We start from the raw sequence: 24,540 nt of genomic DNA, 5'->3' as shown, positions 1-24,540 counted from the left end.
GATGTACTCTTATTTTCTATATCACTACACAGAAATGCTGTTCATTGTAATTAAAATATGCTTGATTGCAAAGATGTTAAAATGTGGAGAAACAAGCATCTTTGAACTGATGAAACAGAGTAATGCTTCTTATTAATTAGGATCAACTACTGGCAGCAGATTATATGATATAATCTTTCTCCCAGGAAATTAAAAGCTCTATTGCCTAATGCCTTCCTATGAAAGAACAACAACAACAAAATACTGGCATCAATTATACTTTAAATGTTATCAAAAAGGAAAAGGGGGAGTACATTGGAGAGTTCAACTCATATACAAAAGTATTAGGAAAAGGAAGGCAGTTGGTAAACAGATTAAGTGCTTTAAAGTTATTATAGCTAATATTAAAGAAGGGAATACCTCACAATTTACATTGCCTGTATGCCAACCTTTTAAAAATTTCTGCATTTTTATCCATTGTCTTTCAATTAAAACAACTAAACATGTGCTCTGAGTGAAAAACATTGATTCTATGTTTGTTGGTTTATATAAGCGATCTAGAACCCATTTGAGTTATATGTTTTAATTTATTACCATACCAATAAAGTTGATTGATTTGCAGTTCTGATTACTCTTTTGTGTTTGGCATTCATCTGCAATTTCTCATTTAATCAAAATTACTTTTTGGAGTACCAGCCAGTTCTCATGAACTTCTGAAGGCTTGTGTATTCTTACTGTGTGAAAGGTTATAGAAAGACTCTAGTATTTTGTGAATGTTAAGTAGTAGAACTGTATCTTTTGCTGACAGCAGTTTCTTTGTTCAGGGTAACTTGGGAGAAAAGACTTGATTCTTTTTCTGGGAAGGACATATACATATCCAAATATTATGAATGTAGATTTTGTTTTGTTGTGATTTTTGCAAAAGCCTCACTCAGATAAAGATCAAGGAAAGAAGGCCAGGTACAATAAATTAAGCCTCTCTTTTGATCTAGAATATTTTTATTGATATTATCAGAAATGAATATGCAGAAAATAAATTTAAAAATATGATTCACTAATATGGGAGAGTGGAGAGAAGTGGTTAGTTGCCACATGAAATGGAAGTCAAGGTGAAGGGAGATTTAGTAAATATTAAGCTAAGTGTCTCAAATATTGTTTACTTTAATTTCTTTGGTTTGATAAAATAGGTGACTATAATTTTGAAATTTTTTTCAATGTGCCTGATCTGTTCAAATATGTTATTAAATTCATCTGTTTATTCTGCTTAATTTAAAGAACTTGAGTTAGCTTGATTCTATTACTACTGGAATACTCAGACTGGTCCCCTCTTTAACTATGAAAATACACATTAAGTTCCAAGTTTATATTTGTTTTATATTTTACTTTCACAAGTTATTTTTTTTAACATGTATTACATATAAGAGAGAGTGCATCAGAGATTCCCTATCAGAATTTCTTCCTGCAGACATTACAGTATATGAAGCACTGAAGATTTATCGCATGGTAACATAACCAGTAAATTGTATAACTAGTCTCATTTTGGTGATAAGTGAATGTTGTTCAACAAACACACATACTGCTTTTCATACCTTACCTGGAAAGAGGCTTTATTGAACATAGCTGTAAAATTATCTTTTAAGTTGAATTACTGAATTTGCACAAACATTTCTACAGAATTTTCTTTTAAAAAAATCAAGCGTTGTCATTTTCCACTACATTTTGTTGTGCTTTTTATATTAATATTTTCAAATGTTATAATTTAATACTTATATCCCAATTACTTGCATAATCAGTTTTTTAATCCTGGGGTGTTGAAAGAACATATAATAATAATAATAATAGTGTTCTTCTTTAGACAAAGTCTTTTTAAATGAAGTTAAAAGCTGAGATAATTTAAGGAAAAAGATCTTCAAATTTTCATAGCCAACAGGTTTAAGTGAAATTTACAATGCATTGGAAAACTGGCTGGTTAAAGGTATGATTTGTCCTCAGGTAGCTCAAAATCATTTTTACAGGTTTTTGTTTTTTTGTAAAAGTGTTTTTTAATCTTGGCAAAATAATAAAATAATATTTCACAATTTGCACAGAGTCTGACTAAAGGGCAGAGGCATTTTACCCTCAGTGTTTAGAATAAAGCCAGATTTGTCAGGCCCAGTTCCACTGTAGAGTTTGTATGCACTGCAATCACAGACATTTTCTTGCTCCCTCTAAAGCTAGGGCCAATTTCATTTCAAATGGAGGTTAGAGTAAAAAATCACGCTTGTGTTTTACCACCTCCTGCGCTAATTATTATCTTAACAACCTTTTGTTCTGGTTGACCCATTTAATAACCTGGAAGAAAAAAAGTGTTGCTCCCATGTCTGGTCTCAATGGAAGTTATTTTCTAATGGACAATAAGCCAAAAGGCCATGGCTGTTTAGGAGGTCAAACAACAAATATCTCGTCTGCATGGGCTTACGCAGCAGCTTCGGTCCTTTCTTCTTCAGAAGCGGCTTTGTTGTCTTGCCTGTAATTTGCACATTTAGGCTCTGTAGTTTGTTTATAAAATAGTTTTACACAAACCACTCTTAGCAGTGCAAGCTTCTGAGTTGAAAATTATTCAGGCTTGTCTCATTGAAGGCACTTGGTTTCCATGGCAATTTATAAAAGATGGTGGTTTGGTTTCTTCGTTGGAACAGATGACTTAGTTTGGGTGTTCAAGTGGCCGCAAGCAAACTCCGATAAGCCTGTGTAATGTGTAAGCCCAGGTTTACCATCCTGGATAGTAGTGCATGCAAAAAGAGACAGCATACAGTTATCTAGCTTAGCCATGGGAGGAAAACAAATAATAATAATAAAGGTGGGATAGGGATAAGGTGGGGAGGAAGAAGAATGTTTTAAATAATTCCGAGTTCGGGTTATTGTCAAGGAAGGGTAACAACCAAAGGTAAAAGGGCCTACATTTATTTAATTTCTCTATGCAAAACCTTCTCAAAAGGAAAATAAATGCCAGCTCTTCACGTACCCTGTTTACAGTGAGGTTTTCGTTGGCAGGCCATTAGGTTTCCATAGTAACAAGCAAACTATTCATTTGAAACAAAACCAGCCATGACTTTGTGCTTTGACAAGGATTTCTATAGCTCTTTTTTTTTTTTTTTTCCGAGTTCAACCAGATGACCAGATGATGCTGTATGTAATCATTTTAGCCATAGAAGCACCTGAAGGTCTCTTCTCTACTCAGGTCAAGATTTTCTTTTATTTGTAGTGAGGAATAAGTTATATTTCCATGATGTCTTTTTATCCCCAGTGCTTAAAAAAATTTGTTTTTATTATTTTATTTTTGAGTCAGTAGTCAGTGGAGGAATCTTTGGTAGTTTGTTTTTTCAGTGTCCATTTACAAAGACTCTTTCTTCATGCTAGTGCCTGGTGAATCTTTTATAGCCTCTGCCAGGGTAAGGTCACCTTCGAGGACTTAAGATAGAGATGAGGACGATAACCGGAAAAAGCCACATATGTACTAAAATTCCAACAGCACCATCAACGGAATCTAAAGACAAGGAAATAAATGCCAAGAAACAAATGGAAAAGGAGACTAAGTACCCCATGTAGCTACCAATACAACTTTAGTGAACTAACAAAACAATTTTAGTACACAGAAGATATTTTTGGAAAACATTTGTTGTTTTGGTTTGGTTTGTTTTATTTATCAGATTCATTTCCAAGACACGTGAAAAGGAAAATAACTTGAATATATGCCTAGAAATTTGATAAAATTAAACTATTTTCAGATTTTTGAATTGATATGATATGCTACAAAACCTGTTCAGAAAATATTTATATGAATTTGTGGCTTAGCTCAATCTCAGAGTTTTGTTGGCCACATGAAGGCATTCACACAGAGAAAATTCTCAAAAATCTAAAAGGTCAGCTTTTTTAAAAAAAATGTTTTCAGAGATGTTTAAGTTTAAAGAAAATCTACTCTATGAAAACTAGGTAGGGATTATTATCGGTAAAGGAATTAACTACTGCAAATAGTAGATTATATATATTTAGATCAGCCAATTATCTAGAAATTAGATGAAAAAAATATGCTCCTTAGTGTAATGTTTTAAAGTGCTAGGAAGTCTGTTCTAACTAAACATTGTTTCACCGATCAGCCTTGAGATGCCTCCTGTAGCTGATAATTTTAGTAAATTTCATATCCCGATGATACCTCTTAGAATGTGTAGTTTACCTAGGAGGACTAACAAGGACAAACCCAATAATTCATTAACCTGTCTTAGGTTACAAAATGGGTCTCACCTAGGAGCGAGCTGGGGTTAGAAAGAGACACACAATCTCAGCTTTTGATAGCATGGTCAGAGTGCTACATTTACTACTGGAGAGGGGTTGGGAGCCTGAGCAATTAGGAAGAGGCCTTTGGCCTCCAAGCTAGTTTGCACTTAAAAATTAACATACATTTAATATTCATCCAACAGTTTTCATCAAAATGAACTTAAAAAGTGATAAAGAGAAACAAATGTAACAGAATATTATCTCATAGCAAAGAAATTTTTTCCTTCAATTAGATTTATTTTCTCTGATTTACAGAGGCCAAATAAAGATACCACCAATAAATATAGATATCTTACTTAAAATAGTCACACATTTTTCTGGATTTAGTAGTTTAGGAGAAGAAAACTGGTTATGAAACTGTTCCATCATATAATAATAAAGTGCCTGTGGGTTTTCATGGTCATTTCATTGTGGCTACATTTCTTCTTTCTCCTTTTGGGAAAGTAAATTATATTCTCTTGCTTTCCTCATTTGGAAAATGTATTTGATTTATAATAATGTTCATGATTTAATTATCAAAATGTAAGATTTCTGTATAAGATGGTAACTATCTTCAGTTAATATACTGTTACTGTTGTGGATCCATGTTGTGAAATTCAAAAGAAATCTGTTTGCCCTCTGAGAAGAATGCTTGCTTTTCTGTGTATTTGATAAACCTACTTCATTTGGATTTAGCTACTGGTTTACTAAAGCAAAATTAGCCAGACACAAGGAGAAATTTTTACTAAAATTGTTACTTGAAATGTTAAGTGTAATGATAAAAAGGAGAAAAAAAATGAGCAAAATGGCTCATTTTTATACACAATTTAATTTTTTTATCTTAACAATATTCAAAATTGGAGTCCATTCAGTTTTTATGGGCAATCAGTGGACAGTTGTATAAATTTGACTTTCAACATCCAGACTGATATAATTTCTCACCAAATATACTAAATTAACAAAGACTCTGATTTGCTCTAGACTTATACAAAGTGGATTTTCATGCTTTTTTTGTAAGTGTTAAATAATTGATGAGTCATTTGTATATATTTAGTTTGATTGACACCTCTTTAAATAACCACAAAATTAAAGATTCCAGATGGTTCTATGAAAACCCTTCAATTGGAGGAACTTTTCATAAGAATAATTTTAAATTTCTCATCTTCACATGAATAATATAATGAGGATTTTTAAAAACCAGCTCAGTACATAACTCTGATACTTTTTGCATTATTTATAATTTTCTATATAAACCTCTTTTACTAAAAATGAATTTTTGGTGAAAAAATACAATTTGAAGATATCATTATATCATAATACTCAAACCAGAATAAATATTGAAACCAAATTACTAAACAAGATTGTGATGCATGTAGGAGATTAATCATACCAGGAAAAAAATCAGGCTACTCCATTACTTAATACATATATACTAAGACTTGTCACAAGACTGAATCTGTTAAAATGGTTGGCAAAAGTTAGACCTAGAAAATACATTCATAAACTTGGGGGAATAAAAATAGCCATGGCTATATAAATGTAGGTTGATTATTTGGATTAGCCAGATATTTTAACAATAGTTTAAAAATCTTCTGAAATTAATAATATAAACAAAAAATATTTAAAAACCTTAATTAAAAATCAAAGTGTGCTTGCCTTATATCAACCAAAATCAAAATTATTTTAGGTCAAATAACTGAGGTCTAGTGTCTACCACTGGATTTAATAATTTGATTTTAAAATATGTTTGAAATTTTAGAGTTTCATGCGTAGGAAATTTTTGAATAAACAAGCTAAAAATAAATTCATTTTAACGATTAGACCATATTAGCCTAATAGTCATTACTTTACTCTAACATCACACCAACAGATCCAAGAAGAGACACTTACTCTTAGTCGTTAGGTCTTGTTTTGCACATTCTCCTTCTGCAATTGATACATCATCAATGGCAATGTCACCTTCTATGCCAGGACCTCGAATACCTTCAAAAATGAGCTACAAATATGAATGAAACAAACCTAAATGTAGAACTTTGATTTGCAGATGAATTTTTACTGAGAAATAGAGGAGCCAAACCTAAAATTGACAATCCTGGTATTTATTATTGATAGTCTTCAGAATTCTTGCTTGCAAAAAAACTTTCTCAACAAAACCAATAATAGGATCTTCCTTGTACAGCAGTTTTCCATTTTATAAGCTCTGTGTCAATTTTAAAACAAAACTAAACCTAATTACATAATAGAATAAAAACAGCTACAAAAAACAAATCATATCACTTTTTGGTTTCAAGAGTAAGGACATTTTTTTCCTCTGAAATAGATTCCCTCCAATGTTCTCTAAACATATCTCATAACACTAGCTGTCTATTAAAGATACATTTTATGGATGAATCAGTTCCAGGTTCATTGTGACAGTGCTATGTTTACAGAAGCCCAGAACAAGTGTTTACACAGTGAATAAGTTAATCATATTCCCCATATGCTCTGTTTTTAAATACTTGGAGATATTCATGGGTTTAATGGCAGATCTTTAAATTTCAGTATCTAGAACATTGGTTGGCACTAAGTCTTTAGACATTAGTGTTGAAAGAATAGATGAATGAAATCAACCTACATTTATTACTAAATTCTGGATACAAAGTCAATGTAAGGACAAATAACACTTTTTTATTTCATTTTTATAGACATAAGACTCTTCATAAATTTTCTGTCTTATCTCACAAATTCTCCTTGCTTCCAGTATCCTTTTGGTAGAAAAAGTAACCTATGCACTTAGCGACTATATTCCCAGAAAAATGTCTATGTACCAAAATGAAATATCTAGTTTGTTCTTTCTGAAGAAAAATTAGCTTAATAAAGAGCTATGTTCAACATCAAACTAATGTATGTAATTTAATACGATCTCTAATCTTATTTCATTGCAACAAATTAGAGCAAAAGACTATTTTTATGAATACAAAAATTTTTGTTTCTGTCTTATCTTAGAGTGTTTAATATGACTCCTTAAAGGTAAATCTGTGGTGATTTTTCTGAGGACTTTCCTTTCCCTACTTAAATATGGTCCGTAAGATTGAGGATGTTTCATTTTATAGGATAAAAAGATTTGAGAAGTTTTTTAATTATATTATTATTATATTTAATTTAGAATTAAATTAGATATGAGAGGATTTCTTGCTTACCTATTTTGAGACAAGTATTATATGTTAATAGTGTCCAAAGCCATTTCTTTGAAAAGCATCCAATTTGTCTTATATCACTGAAGCCAAAATAAAATGGCAGACCAGAGTTAAAATATTTAGAACCAAGTTGGGAATGTATAAATGCTCCATCCTTAGACAGAATCAGGACTGAAACCTTAGTTTGGCTGCCTGGGAATGATAATTTGCATTTGACTTAGGGTGGTGTTTTGGAAGATATCTGGGTAGTGGCTAAAAACCCTCAGAGGACTATTTAAATTACAAGAGAGAAAATTTAAATAAAAAATCAATGGTATAAAAATTCAAAAGCACTGAATATGGAAAAGGAGAAGTCATTTTAATGGCAGCAGAATAGTCCATGTTATTGATAGAACAAAATTTATTTAATCAGTATGTATTGTTATTGTTAGACAATAAAATTATTTTCAGTTATTCTGAACAAGGCTGAAATGAATATATTTCACATAATTATTATACACAATTATTTGAAACACATGGTTCTTCAGGATCATTTTCAATTGCCCTTATCAGCAGTCTATCTGTGAGAAAGTACTGCCTTTTTCCTAACAATGGGTTTTTAAGTAATGGAGCTTTTTTCCTTTTTTTTTTTTTTTTTTGTTTTTTAATACGTGCTGCTTACCTGGTAAAGAATCAATGTTAAGAGTAAATCAATGGTTATTCCCACCCCCTTCTTAGTTTCAGTCATGTGATGCTGAGTCTTCTCTCCTGAAGATAACAACATGAATGGAATGTTATCTTGGAGAAAGTCAGAACTCAAAGTTCATGCTATTATGAGTCTGATTCGACAATATCAAATATTTTCCACTTTGCCCCCAAGACAAATACTTTACTGAATAGAAGTAGGATGTTATCATCACAATTTTTTTCTTTTATGCATGTATTTTAAAGATTGAATGGAAGAAAGGGTAGATTTCTGCCTCCCAGTCAAATTTTAATCCTGGAAGGAAGTATGAACAAGGATGTATTATGCAAACTTTCCTTTCCACCAACCTGGCCTTATATTGACTTTTAAGCAGTGAGCAGCCATACCTTGATGCCGGAAGCCAGTGTGAGGAAGGCCACCCATGACAAGGTCATGTGGCAGAGATCTAATGGGCAAGGCGAGTCAGATCTCAGGGTGTCCCCCTGGTATTTCCTGAGCATGTTACCCCCCCCCCAAAAAAAAAATCTGCTGGCCTTTGTACTCTGCTTTTCCACTCTTCTGACACACTCTGAAAAAAGTCAACTTAGGGCTTTAGTCTTCTGCATTTGAAAGGGATGTTTCAGTTAAACCCCCTCTGATAACTCTCTAGCTTGCCTAACAGGTTCCCCTGGACCTCTTACAGCTTGTGAATTGCTTACAGCCCCCAAGCGAGAGGCACAAAGCTTAAAGCATCTTAAAGATACAAAGTCTTTTCTAAAGAGCTAAAAATCATATTGGTGACGGGTTTTCACTGTTGACTCAATGATTGCCGCCGGGCCTCCATATTCTTTATCTTTTAGACACCTAAAGGATATTAATCAGTGTAATAAGGATATAGAAATAGGAATGTAGTAGTTTTGATGTTAGCAACACTAGACTTTTGCGTTAATTACTTTTCTTTGCTATATATCACTGTACTCCTCTTGTGTCCTTGTTATGTAAGAATGTAACTTATTTAGTGCTTTCTGAGAGTGGCACCAGACTTTGGGAAGAACAACACAAATAAGTCTTCTGGTTGACAAACCCTTATCAGAAAAGGGCCGTAAAATGTTAATTGGCCCTCTGGCCAGAAGATGAAGTAAATCACCTAAGACTTGTGTATACAACTAGGTATGCAGAAAGAAAGCCTGGTTTTGATAAGAGTCAGGGCTGCTGATGCTGCATAATTTTATATTATCCATTGATGTCTATGTACAAAAAAAAAATAAAAGGCCTTTCTGGACAATAGGGGCCGGGCCAGTCGCTGGACTGGTTTCTCCTGTGTCTCCTCTTTACTCTGATTTCTGGCTGAATTCCCATCTGGGGCGTGGAGGCTCACCATGTGTACTTACTTGTCCCAGCTTCTAAGATCCGTAAGAGAGACAGCCCAAGGGCACTCTCCGATATTCAAACGGAGGCCGGTGGCCTAACGTAGATGGTGCAAGCTTCTTGTCTGGAACTTTATTGGCTTTCCACGTAAACCAAGTTATTCAGCCTCTTTTCTCCACTTAATTTTCCTACTACACTATTTCTTCCTAATCTTATCTTATATTAATAAACAAATAAGTTTTCCTCGCCTACATCGTCCATGCTTCTAATTTCCCTGGATCCACCGGGGCTGGACCCCGGCACCTTTCAGTAAAAGAATGATCCTGCCACTGCTCAAAGCATTTCATAACTTCTGTTACTGAGTTTAAAGTATTAAACATTTCTATTTTTCCTATTAATTCTCTGTTTCTTCCCCTCTTTCTGCCTCCCTGTGCAGCTTGATGGAAAACACAAGATTGAACCTAGGCTTGTGCTAAAAACAAAGCTCTCCAAGCAGCAAGGCTGTGAAGGACTCTGCCACCCTTCTCTTATGGTCAGATTGAGAGGGAGTATTGGGAGCCTTTTATGGTAAACATCAGGGAGTAGATTGACTGATGTATTTGTGTGCTGCTTGCCTACTGGCAATGTTGACCACAAGTGTGTAGTTGGATGAACAGCAGAAATACAAATCAGCAAAAGCTGAATTGTCATATGCCCAGAGGACCGCCTCTATCTAGAACATTCTTTTATAGGAATACTTCATGGTGATCCTAAATGAAGTAGTAAAAACTGTTTTGTAAACTTGTTTACATTTATCTGTACAACTATAGATAATACAGTTTGTCTCTGAATAAAGTTGATTACTTTCCATATAAGTGTAGCAGCATTTTAGTTATTGTGTGGGAAAAAAATCAGAGAATTAGTAGCAGTTATTACTGGGATGATAAGAATAACTTTTGACTATCAAACTCTTGGTACAGTTATAACTTTTTTTTTTAATATTTATTTGAAATCTTGTGATGATAGGGAGATCCAATCCAACAAGCTAGAGAAACACTGTAACCTTCCTGATGGTTCTGTTTGGACAAGAAGAAAGAAAAATATACTGTGCAGTGTATTCATTTCCTTTAATTTCCATAGCAGCTTTGTTATTGGGAAGATATAGATTGTCTTTTTAACTCACTGGACTCTCACAAAGAAATATTTATTACATTATTCTCTTTATGCTCTGAACACCAACTACAATGCTATCTGAATTATTATGACACTTAGATTCTAATAGACTTATAAATGGCTTTGAGACAAAGACCTAGAGGGATACTTTCTCCTTTATATTGTTTTTGACTATGAGATAGATAACAGAGATAAGATGTATATGAATTAAATTTAAATAATGTACCTTGGCCAAACTTTCAAGTGCTTTTAAAAATAAGTCCTTGGTGACAAACATCTTTTTTCCTCAAATACAAAGATGAGAAACTATAATAGTCCATTATAATATGATGTATCTCAACATGGAAGATATGTTCTGTATGCAATGAAAAAAATCTGAATCATATTCACTCAGAGAAGAAATGCTCTCTAATTTAATAGGTTAAATTATGTCATATTTTAATTAAGGACCACCATGATTCTGACTACTATTACATTACAAGGATAAGACTATGTCCCTTTCCTCTTCAATACTTCTGACACTTTTGGCTTAATTGCCTTCAAGAAGGAATTAATGGCATCTAGATTCTCAGGGAGAGAATATTGATGTTCAGGTCTCCTGAAAGAGGGTTCAAATTACTCAGAGCCTGTTCTTCACACAATCACACTGATCTTATTTAAAATGGTTTCCCTAACTGAAGTGACAAATTTAAAATAGTAATATTTTCACAGTGTGTGCATGTAATTCAGCAAACTTAATATGCGAGAAATACTGTATAATCAGAAAATTAATTCCTAGTGAGTAAATGCTAGTGAGAGTTTAAAAAAATGTGAATTTCTGTATCAAAACTATACTACATAAAATTAATTCATCAATTGATAGTTTCTTACATTTATTTATAATGCTTTAAAGCATAAAGGTAAAGATATCAATATGTAGGAAAATACAGATGATGCTATTAGAGCTGATGTTCAAATATAATTTCTCAGAAAAGTAGGAAGAGCTACATGTAGCATTAAAGAGCAAAAGAAGATGGGGAGTCAAAGATTATAACACAATTCTGATGATCTGACTTCAACATTAATGGTGCCTTCTGCAAATGTTTTCTATTTGATGAGATATATTTGTTCTCATCATTACTGCTACGGCAAGGTCAAAGACTTGGAATGCAGCTTGAAAACTGACAGTGTACACCACTTGGAAAAACTTCAGGATGTGAATAAATTTGAAAAGAGCTATTAACATTAATAATTTTTCCTTCATTTTATTACTGGTTCAGCAAATCATTAGACTATCATTCCCCCGCCCCCCCCCCTTTTTATGATAGGTAATGTGGATTTATTCAGATTCAGAGAGAAGCACACTCCACAGAGTGTGGGCCATCACAGAAGGGGAGTATGGCCTTTTCCCCACTTACGTGTGAACAGTGGCAGAACTATCCATAACTAATACAGAAGAGAGACTCAACGGACGTGGATCTGAGTGAACTCCGGGAGGTGGTGATGGACAGGGAGGCCTGGCGTGCTGCGATTCATGGGGTCGCAAAGAGTCAGACATGACTGAGCGACTGAACTGAACTGAACTGAACTGAGCATAATAAACAGGACAGGACAGGGAGGTCTATCATGCTGCAGTCCATGGGGTTGCAAAGGGTCTGACATGACTGGGCAACTGAACAATAACAGCAACAACATAACAAACAGGTGGTAGCCTAAATTTTGACTTTTTATTTTTAGATTTTTTTTTTTTTTGGAGAAATACATAAATATTAACACTGAGTGTAACTTCTCAAGACTCTGCCAGTCCACTTTGCTGGATAAATGTCAGATGGTTGTCAAAGCTTCTAATCTCAAATAATAACATGAGATTTTGACTGCTGGCAAAAACAGAAAGAACTAGATGGCACCATCAACTGCAATTAGAAAATGTTTTCAATTGTTAGTTACTTCAGGAACCATCAAGTCTAAAACTGCCCTGGAATTTGGCTTAAAATGTCAGATATATATCTACACAAGCATGCAGTGTCTACTAAGGACATTTTCTGGATTGTTATTATTCTTAGATAAATATAAAAGCAGAATGATGTGATGAGAGCATTATAATCTCTTTTCCAATCCCTATTTAACATTAAGGATTTGTGTGATTTAAGATAAATTGTCTCAAAGCTTACTTCCAAATCTTTAAATGAGCGTATAAGAATAGAAGATCTCCAGAATTCTTTTTGCCTGTGACAAAGAAAATGTAAAGTCAGTCTCATAATGTCTCTATATTTTCCCTCAGAAAATGTCTGAAATGTACTGTGAAAGAAGTAAAGGATTAAAAAGGGCAGTTAAATATTTTCCAAGGTGTAGGATATAAAACAAAAGGGACACTGTAAGACTGCTGCTGCTGCTAAGTCGCTTCAGTCGTGTCCAACTCTGTGCGACTCCATAGACGGCAGCCTACCAGGCTCCCCCATCCCTGGGATTCTCTAGGCAAGAATACTGGAATGAGTTGCCATTTCCTTCTCCAATGCATGAAAGTGAAAAGTCAAAGTGAAGTCCCTCAGTTGTGTCCGACTCTTAGCGACCCCATGGACTGCAGCCTACCAGGCTCCTCCATCCATGGGATTTTCCAGGCAAGAGTACTGGAGTGGGGTGTCATTGCCATCTCCAACTGTAAGACTAACACTGCATTAATTTTACTTTTTAGAAACTTTTCCCTCTAATCCTTCTGAATATAGCTAAGTATATTTTCATTACAAGCACTGATCATGCTAAATTAATTCTAGAAAAAGAGCCCCAAAGAAATTTCAGTAGGAGAAAATTTCTTTTTGCCTGGAAAAGTACTACACAATAATGTTATTGTCAGCTAAGCAAATATATTGGACAGACTTAGACAAAGAATTTTGCAAGAGGTGGCATTTTTGTTTTATTTTTTTAGAGTTTATGATCAAACTAATTTGAATGCATACAAACTCCTAAAAAATAAAATATAAAATGTGTCAATGTTAACAGAGGCTCAGAATCACTTATTTTTCATTTAAAATTCCAAAAGGTAAAAGAAACCCTGTCTACTCAAATTAAAGACATCCTTGGATGCCACAAACCTACATTTGAATAATATTAAAACTTCTCACAACTTAATTTATATGGCAATATATTTCATACATTTTTTTACCATGTTTTTCTGCTAGGCATCACACATCAAAGAAAGATTTTTGAGAAGCTTGATAGTTTATAAATGACTTTTGAGGGAAAAAAAAAAACAGTTGGAAAAAGTTAACAGCAACAAGAAACTTGAAAACAAATTTAAATTAAAAAAAAAAAAATAGGGTAGGATGCCGCAGTTGTGTTTCCTTGAACAATCAAAATTTATGAAGCGAAGTAATCCTTAGCCAATAGACCTTGAAATGTCTTGGAGACAGAAGAACCTAGAGATCCAACATAAAAAATATTTTATTTATCTTCATTTCTCATTAGTAATTTAAATAACTTAGAAGTTCATTGATTCAAAATCTTCATTTTTTGATTGGCTTCCCTCCAGGATAGAGTAACAGAAACCAGATTTATCCTCCCCACTGAAACAGCCAAAGAACTTGACAAAAATACTGAAACAATGGTATTGAGAATACTAGACGACATCAGGCAATGAAGAACAGTGAACCCTGAGTGACAGAAGTCAAACGAGGTTTGCTCTATGACTGCCCTATACAGAATTTGTAGATTATGAAGAAAGCAGAACAAAGGTAGAGCCTACTAGAAAATCTGGGTTGAAGAGAGAGACCTGAGAGTCCAAGGCCGCTAGAGTATGTAGGGTAGAAAACCAGCAAAGAAAGAACTGGAGAGAAAGAAACATCTGCAGAGGAACCCCCTGAAGTTCTCAGCAAAGTCCTGAATGGGACTCGAATGAAAGAGAACTACATAAGGCTGGGAAAGGCCCAGAGGAATGCAATTAAGGGAACAGAGTCCAGCTAACACAGGACTTGGAAAAATCTCGTAATTCATGGGGCATTGCATAGAGCACTCAGAAGACTTTTGCCTCAGTACTGAGAAACAATCAACCTGCTAGCAAAGACTATTCTAATCTCACCTACAAATCTTTAAAGCAAGAACAAAAATTTTCTGAGTATTAATAAACTACATCCACAGGGCTTTCCCTGGTGGCTCAGTGTTTACGAATCCACCTGACAATGCAGGGGACAAGGGTTTGATCCCTGATCCAGGAAGATCCCACATGCTGCAGAGCCACTAAGCTCCTGGGCCAGAACTACTGAGTCCGTTTGCCTGAAGCCTGTGCCCTGCAACAAGAGAAGCCACAGCAATGAGAAGCCCGCACACTGCTTACTGCTGAAAGGTAGCCCCTGCTCTCCACAATTAGGGAAAGCACACATACGGCAAAAAAGACCCAGCAGAGCCAAAAATTAAGTAAATCTTAGGAGGGGGGGGGGAAAAAAGCTGCCTCCACAAATAAGCTCCAAAATAAATACAAAAAAAAAAAAAAGCCCATCACCTATTAAGGTAAAATTTACAATGTCTGACACCCAGTCAGACTACCAGACATATAAGAAAGCAAGAAAATAATGACTTATAAAGATGAGAAAACATCAATCAGTCAAAACTAACCAAAAACTGGCACAGATGATATCATTAGCAGACATTAGTTATTATAACTGGATTTAATATGCTCAAAACATTACCTTAAGATATGAAGAGTATTTTGTAAAAAGACTCAAACTGAACTTAAAGAGATGGAAAGTATAATGGCTAATGTGAAAAATACTCTGAGTAGAGTTAAAAGTGGAGAAGGCAATGGCACCCTACTCCAGTACTCTTGCCTGGAAAATCCCATGGATGGAGGAGCCTGGTAGGCTGCAGTCTATGGGGTCACTAAGAGTTGGACACGACAGAGCGGCTTCATTTTCACTCTTCACTTTCATGCGTTGGAGAAGGAAATGGCAACCCACTCCAGTGTTCTTGCCTGGAGAATCCCAGGGACGGGGGAGCCTGATGGGCTGCCGTCTATGGGGTCGCACAGAGTCGGACACGACTGAAGGGACTTAGCAGCAGCAGCAGCAGCAGAGTCAAAAGTAGATTGCGTGCGTGCTAAGCCACAGTCCTGTGCATGGACTGGAGCTTGCCAGGCTTCTCTGTTCATGGGATTCTCTAGGCAAGAATACTGGAATGGGTCTCCATTTCCTTCTCCAGGGGATCGTCCCAACCCAGGGACTGAACCTAGGTCTCTTGCATCTCCTGCACTGGCAGCTGGGTTTTTTTTACCACTAGCGCTGCTTGGGAAGCACCCTGAAAGTAGATTAGATATTGCAAAAGAAATGATTAGTGACTGTGAAGATAATTAATTATGAATAGTGAAATAATTTTAAATAAGATGGTGGTTTCCTAATTTCCTTACCATTTTATGCATTTTTTAAGTGGGAACTCTCTGTAAGGACCAGTCGTCTGGACTTGACCTGCTTTCCAGTTTGAGAATCACATTCTTCAAAATCTGCGGTCACCAAACTTTCCTGGATATTCTTCCTTGTAACTCTAAAAAATACTACTTAGGATCAAGCTGTTCTTCCACAGTTTATTGTTAATGATTGGTTTGTGTTCTATGTGGTTCCACTGTCTTTAATAATGGTTCACATATGTACACTTTTCCTTGGAAATATCAATCATTCCCATAGTTTTAGGCAACACATAAAGCCTAATGACTTACACATGTTTGTCCTCAAAGTTTCAGAAAAATATATACAATAGCCCTCTGCACATCATTAAGAGGACATTCCACAGGCATGTTATATTAACATGTCCAGAATAGAAATAACCCTAATCATCCCAGAAATGTTTTCTCTTTTCCTCTCTTTGTTATTTAAGGTAATGGGTAAAATAACAGGCATTACTCAAGATTCTCTAGTTAGAAACTTCTTGGTCATTCATGGCTACTTCCCAAATACCCAACATAAAAATGTTCTGCTAGTTTTTATACCCAAATATATCTTGAAATTATCCTCTTTTCTTTGTACCACTTCCCTGGTTTGTCCCTTCAACATCCCTTATGTGAATTTTACAAGTGTCCTAACTGGTTTGCTGGCCCGACTTTACCTCCTTGACTCACCTTCCATACAACCACCTAAGTGATGCACCATCCCATCCCCTGAGTAAAATTTTCCATGACTCCCCAGTGCCTGTGCTCTTGAGGTTCCTTAATGTCATCTCACATCAGTCTTCATTTTTGTATTCCAAATTCCAGGTAAGCATCTCCATGTTTCTCTGACAAATCCTGTGATATATGACCTGCATGTTTTGTTTACTCTCAACTCTGCATCGATATTGATATTAGCCCCTTTTCTGAGCTGCAATCCCTCTCTTCAGTTCAGCTTTCACCCCATGCTACAGGCTCCTCCTGCTTCTCCTCCATACTCTTCTTGTTCATTATGTGTGCCCATAGAAACTTCTGCATATTTTACTACTGACATTATTACATTATATAATGCATGTGTTTAGATATGTATTCCCACCAATCTGAAGTAAACAATCATTATTAAATCTTTATGCCTAGCAATGTGCCTGATATACGGTACTAGCTCAATAAGGATTGAGTTGTTGTCTGTGACAATAAATGACTGTCCTGAAAGTGTGGTGGTGTTGGTTTAGTTGCTAGTCATCTCTGACCTTGCAGCCCCATGGACTATGCCTGCCAGGTTCCTCTGTCCCTCGGATTTCCTAGGCAAGAATATTGGAGTGGGTTGCCATTTCTTTTTTCATGGGATCTTTCCAACCCAGGGGTCGAACCCAAGTCTCCTGCATTGTTGGCAGATTATTTACTGCTGAGCCACCAGGGAAAGCTATCTTGGAGGTACTCAATAAATATTGACTAAATCAATGTCTATAGCAACAAGGAATTACTCTGAAGGAAACATTAACTATTCCCTTAAATGCTTAAAGTATATATATTTGATTTAATAATTTTGTGTTAATTAAGTCAGTGATATAGAAAGAAAAATATGTCTTTTTAGAAAGATTTTTTTGATGCCTATAGAGGTATGCACATTTTAATATTAAGGTTACTTCTATCAGTAATGCTTTGAAGTTCCATCTTCCCAAGTTTAATTTGGTTTAATAATATGCTGCCATATATTCCATTTTTACTATTTTATTTTTTTTCATTGAAAAAAATTATTAGGATCTATGATTTGAGTTGCTTTTATGTGTTTTTAGATAATCAACTAGACTTACTCCATTATTCTTTACCAGAGTGAACAACTGAATGCATTTTTATCATCTTGGTGAGTTTTAGTAATGCAGTCTCTAAATCAAAATCATTACAACTTTATAGATTAGGTTACCAAAAAAGAGTATTCCACCAATTAAAAATTAGCATAATTGATACTGTCTGAATTTCCATACCCTTACCAAATGCCATAAAATGCAATAAGAACTCTCCAGTATGAAAAAAAAAAAAAACCTCAACCTGAGTATATGAAACACATATATTATGTAAAGTTATTAAAATCAGTAAACTACATTATTTTCTTCATTAAAACAGTTTCATGATAAATTGTTTCTAGCCATGATGACTACTAGTATAAACGCTCTTAATCCTATCTAAGCCTTTCTTTTCTACATAAAAACAAATAAAAGCAATTTGTTTAAAGTTCTCTGACATTGAAAATCAAAGTAATAAATTACTAAAATGATAAAGAGACACATTTTGTTAAAGCATACAAAATTCCATCAAGTAAAATTCAGATTGAGAACTGATTATCCAGCTTCTGTTATATAAGAATCTATGTTGTTTGTCTTCAAGTAACAAAATATACACATATGATTTTATAGAAATGGATAACACTGTCTCCAGGCAAATCATTTGAATTCAGATAGACCATTATTCAAACATATTACTTGAGAGATGTTACTTAATAAAAGAAAAGGGCATTTTCTCTTTATAACATTGCTTTTAGAACTAAAGGGAAACAATCATGTAATTTTTATGATGCTTATATCAGAATTTTTACATACTATTTTTCTAATTTTGCTCAAGTTCTGCCTTTAACATTATGCTCAGGTGCAACAATCTATCCACAGACATGACTGTTCTTTTCTTACCTGAAATGAAGTAATTGGATATATATTAACATGTGCCTCATTCCATCGTTGTCCTTTGTTCCCACTTGAAGACCACAGTGGATTCTCTATTGTTGTCTGTCCTTTCAAACGTAGATAGACATTTAAAACACCTAAAAATAACAATATAATTTTATTCTGTGTATTTATTTTGGCTTCATACTTGTTTCTCCTTAACTGAGCCCTTGTAAACTTTAAAAAATGAAATTTCATGGAATACTCCAGTGTCTCCTCTTCTCTTCCTCTCTCATTTCCAATCTTGCTCTTAGGACACTTGGCATACATGGCAGGTCTCCAGAGGTGATCACATGCTAATCTATAGAACCTCTGAATGTTACCTTATATGGCAAAGAGACTTTGCAGATATGATTAAATTAAGAATTTTATTAAGAAGATTATTTCAAATAATCTCAGTGGGCCCTATGTTTAATCACATATATCTGTTTTTCTAAGATGGAGACTTGATACAGGAGAGAAGGTCATGTGAAAGAGAAGATGCAACACTGCTGGTTTTAAAAATGAATGAAGGAGCCACAAGCTGAATGCAAGCACCCTTTGGAAGCTAAAGATGACAAAGAGACAGATTCTCCCCTAGAGCCTTCAGAAGACAGCAACCCTGCCGACATCTTGATTTTAGCTCCATTGTACTCATTTTAAATTTCTGTTCTCTAGAACTTTAAGATAACACATGTGGTTGTTTTAAGTCATGAAGTATGTGGTAATTTCTGTACAGTGTCAACAGAAAACTAATACAGCATATAATCATGTACTGTCTATAATGGTCAAAGTTTATCAAATTTTTTTATCATCAGTTAACATCAGTCTTAGTTCATTTTCAATTTACTTTTCATCCACATCTCTTTTTCCCTAAAAGAATTGTCTCAAGAGAAAATGAAAACAGGTTTTGTCTCATGATTTGTTGTATCTCAACAGTCTCATCTCCTGCACATATTACTAACAGTAATGATGATAATAATAATATGATATGTTGAACACTTCAGGTAAGAAATGAATCCTCTCAGTAATTCTGTGAAGTACTTAATATTGTTATCCTCATGTTATAGATAAGAAAACTTAGAGTGATTCAGTAATTTGCCTTATATCATACAGTAAGAAAATAGCGGAGGCAGAATTTGAACCCATTGAGTTTTAAAATCTGATATCTTAATGCTAGGCAATCAGTATTTTAACAGATGCAATTTAAAAAGTCAGCTTTATTGAGGTATAATTTACATGCAATAAAATTCATTTTAAATGCACAAGTCAATAATATTTAATCAATATATATTACAGTGTAAGCATCAATTCAGTCAAGATACAAAACATGGCAGGCCTCAGCATCCCTCACTATCTCCTGGAGATTTCCCAAGTTCATGTCCATTGAGTCGGTGGTGCTATCCAGACATCTCATTTTCTGTTATCCCCTTCTTCTCCTGCCTTCAATCTTTCCCAGCATCAAGGCCTTTTCCAATGAGTCGGCTCTTCACATCAGATGGCCGAAGTATTGGAGCTTAAGCTTCAGCATCAGTCCTTCTAATGAATATTCAGAGTTGATTTCCTTTCGGATTGACTGGTTTGATCTCTTGCAGTCCAAGGGAATCTCAAGAGTCTTCTCATTGAAAGAATTGAAAGCATCAATTCTTCGTTGCTCAGCCTTCTTTATGGTCCAATTACCACATCCATACATGACTACTGGAAAAACCATGGCTTTGACTATATGGACCATTGCTGGCAAAGTGATGTCCCTACTTTTTAATACACTGTCTAGGTTTGTCATAGCTTTTCTTCCAAGAAGAAAGTGTCTTTTACTTTCATGGCTGTAGTCACCATCTGTAGTGATTCTGAAGCCTAAGAAAATAGAGTCTGTCACTGTTTCCATATTTCTTCCATCTATTTACCATGAAGTGATGGAACCCGATGCCATGATCTTATTTTTTGAATGCTGAGTTTTAAGTCAGCTTTTCACTCTCTTCTTTTACCTTCATCAAGAGGCTCTTTAGTTCCTCTTCACTTTCTGCCATTAGGGTGATGTCATCTGCATATCTGAGGTGACTGATATTTCTCTTGGCAATCTTGATTCCAGATTGCACTTCAAAACAGCCTGGATTTTTTTCATGATATCCTCTGCACAGAAGTTAAATAAGCAGGGTGACATATACAGCCTTGAAGTACTCCTTTTCCAATTTGGAACCAGTCTGTTGTTCTTTGTCCAGTTCTAACAGTTGCTTCTTGGCCTGCATACAGGTTTCTGAGGAGGCAGGTCAGGTGGTCTGGTATTCCCATCTCTAAGAATTTTCCAGTTTTTTGTGATCCACACAGTCAAAGGCTTTAACATAGTTCAGTGAAGCAGAAGTAGATGTTTTTTTTAGAATTCCCTTGCTTTTTCAGTGATCCAATGGATGTTGGCAATTAGATCTCTGGTTCCTCTGCCTTTTCTAAATCTAGCTTATATATCTGGAAGTTCTCAGTTCACATACTGTTGAAGGCTTCCTTGAAGGATTTTGAGCACCACCTTGCTAGTGTGTGAGATGAGCACAGCTTATGTAAAATTATATGTTATAAAGTAATTTATCCTTCAGATTTTTAGAGCAATTTTGCCTAATTATTATTCATAAGACCACCTGTATTCATATTATACACAAATGAATAAATACAAACACCTAATTTTTAAACAATAAAAAAATTGCATTCTTTACATCATAACTTTCACTTTCTAATTGGATGAACTTGACGTGGTCTCTTAAACTCTCTGCCTTAATTTCCTCATCTGGTAAATGATGATGAGCATAACTAGCATAAGTTTTTTGTGGAAATTGAAATTAGTTATAGTATATAAACCATAAATTGTCTCAAACATTATCTTCAGTATATTTTATCTATCAAGATATCAAATAGTACCTCTCTATTTCTTTCTCAATGCAATAGATTACATCACTATACATTTCTTAATGTTGAACTATGAGCATACTACAGGAATAACTTTGTAATAGACTACTATTTTCTTATTAGGTTTCATTCAATTTGCTAGTATTGCCTTTAGAAGTAATGCATCTATATTTATATATAATATCATCCACTTTTCTTTCTTGTTTTATCTTTCCATGTTGCATGTTCACTTTTTGCTTCAGAATCTATCATCTTCTATCTTTTTCCATCAGTGTAAGAAATAATCTCAGGCTTGTCCTTCATAGTACAGTACTGATTCATTTTTCACAATGTGGATTCTATCCTTCTGCTCCTAATATCATCTTGATCCAGCTGTATTATTTCTGATGTTACATTCTTTTCTGATCTTATCAAATTCCCCTTTATTTTGGTCCTTTATCTAATTCCTTCTTTTCTTGTCCGACTGTTGTATCATTCTATCGTTTTTTGTTTCATACAGTTCATTTTACACTTTCTTGAAAATATAAATTGTCAGTAATTCTTCTTTGACAATATGTGCTTATTTTACTGTGTACATGTTAGCCTCTTTTTATATTGTGGGATCAAGCCTGATTTTCTCTCTCTTTCTCTCTTTTTTATCTTCTTCCTCTTTATTCTTCTTAAATAGTTCTAAGTAATCCTGTGGCATTTTCCCTAAAACCACTAATGGGGCTTCTTTTATATGCACAGCATGGGTGTGGATTGTTAGCTCCTCCTCTAAAATTTAAAGCTATAGGCCAGGTGCATGTGAGGTTTCACTACTATATAATGATTCAACAATCGAGAATAAATGGAAAAGCATTTATACTTTTGAGCCTTTTAAGAGTTGAACTTTCTGGGGTTTTTCCCCTATACTCAGTGAGCTATTATAACAGGGAGTAGCTTTCTAAATTCATCTTCGCTAGACACCCAGTGAGGCTCAGTTTTTCTTGCTGGCTGGTGGTGGTCCCTTGTGCATCAGATACGCAATCGTATACCAAAAGGAAAAGTCACCACAGCACATATTTCTGTGTGGTGTAATTGCATTCTATTTTTAAACATAAATCCACAATGGGAAGTGCTCCCAAGGAAATCATGCCCATATAAAAATAAACTGTGTTAAACATTAAAGTGATAATTTTTTGAACCTGTTGTCATTGGATGAACAAAGTGTTATGTAGCAAATACCTTTTGAAAATTACATAGTGAAATAGTCTGTGTGGATTAAATAGGAAAGGACTGCTTGTCAATTCCATGGCCTGCCTCTAGCTATAACAATGATAACTGTGCTGAACTAAGATCATTTCTACTGATTTCTACTTACACTGCATTGCTTTTCCAGAAAGGAAAGTATCAGTCATTTTACGTTAATTTTTTTTTTTTTGTATTTCTTAAATGTATCACTTTAGCTTTTTTACCCAGTAGAGGTCTTTCAATAGCTTGCATGTAAAAAAATGAAAGATGCTCCCCCTAAGCTACCAATTCAGTTCAAGTTGTTCCATACATTAAAAAATTACCACTGGATATTTTAGTAAATGAAGTACTAATGTAAATAGATGGCAGTGAGTGAAATAGCATTTTATACAAAGTCTTATTTCTTTTGGTAGCATGGCCTGCTATTTTGATTACAGTGAAGGAATCAATCCCATCACCAAATCAATACACAGAAATATCTCTTAAATGTTAATAAAATGATGATATCCTTTTTAGATCTATTCATTTTAATTAGACTAACCAAGCACTGTTTACTCTATGTCTTTTATAATTTACTTACATAAATACATACTTTTGAAATACTATACATATTAATAGATATGACTTACCACTACTATATCAATAATAATAATTATTATATCAATATTTAATGTACTTTATCTCAGAGTATATGTTTTGCCTATGATCATGTTTACTTTTTTATTAACATTTTATTTTTACCTATGTAATATAAAAACTTAAACTTGGATTATTTCTATTTATATTTATTAAATATGTACTATGTGAAAAGACTTTTCTGAGGTCTAAACAGGCCAGGTCTGAATTATCCTAGATTTTGAATTAATTTTTGAATAGATTTTATGGCTTGATTTTATTTAAAAGCAAGTATTACTTTTGTTATAACAAAAAGACACTAGAAATATAATTGATTTAAATAAGTTCTTACAAATATAATGTAAATTTCTATTCCATTATCCAAATCAATAAAGACAAATTATTGATTCACTAGTCTATTTTAGAGCTGATGACAAAAAATACTATTCATAGACAGATGATAAATGTGAATTCAGTACCAGAAGTTACTTAAATTTATGTCCAGATCATCTTGGTCAACAAAGTGAGGGCTTGAGAAACAGAATAAAGCTATTCAAGAGAAATTTGATTCAGCAAAGCTGATTCAGCCCATTATTATAGTATTATAGAAAGAAAATTCCAAAGTTAATATAATGGATTGTGTTAATACCCTTAAAAAGTAACTTTAAATCTTCAGAGGCAGTGTGTTTATGCTTTGGTAAGCACCAGATATCAATAGGTGTGAATTTAATCATCCCCAAGGATTTTCATACATTATGTAATGCATGAAACAAGTCTGAAGTTTGAAGTTAGTAAGCAAAACTGACTGTGGCTCAGATCATGAACTCCTTATTGCCAAATTCAGACTTAAATTGAAGAAAGTAGGGGAATCCACCAGACCACTCAAAATTCTCCAAGGCAGGCTTCAGCAATATGTGAACTGTGAACTCCCTGATGTTCAAGCTGGTTTTAGAAAAGGCAGAGGAACCAGAGATCAAATTGCCAACATCCACTGGATCACGGAAAAAGCAAAGAGAGTTCCAGAAAAACATCTATTTCTGCTTTATTGACTATGCCAAAGCCTTTGACTGTGTGGATCACAATAAGCTGTGGAAAATTCTGAAAGAGACG

General features: G+C 34.3%; 1 protein-coding gene across 1 annotated transcript in view; it reads right to left on the bottom strand.

Moving 5' to 3' along the window:
- Window positions 1–3,416: 3,416 nt before the first annotated feature.
- Window positions 3,417–24,540, bottom strand: part of MDGA2 (MAM domain containing glycosylphosphatidylinositol anchor 2) — a 921,279-nt gene continuing 900,155 nt past the window's right edge. Inside the window, exons 15-17 of the mRNA XM_068965010.1 lie at window positions 18,700–18,830; window positions 6,163–6,268; window positions 3,417–3,505 (exon numbers count right to left, since the gene is read on the bottom strand). Coding sequence (XP_068821111.1) covers window positions 3,417–3,505; window positions 6,163–6,268; window positions 18,700–18,830 — 326 coding nt within the window. The remainder of the gene's footprint in view (window positions 3,506–6,162; window positions 6,269–18,699; window positions 18,831–24,540) is intronic.

This window comes from Capricornis sumatraensis, chromosome 2 (genome assembly GCF_032405125.1).
Source record: "Capricornis sumatraensis isolate serow.1 chromosome 2, serow.2, whole genome shotgun sequence".
Taxonomy (NCBI): Eukaryota; Metazoa; Chordata; class Mammalia; order Artiodactyla; family Bovidae; genus Capricornis; species Capricornis sumatraensis.
Note: the sequence above shows the minus strand (reverse complement) of the source record. Positions and strands in the feature narration are given on the sequence as shown.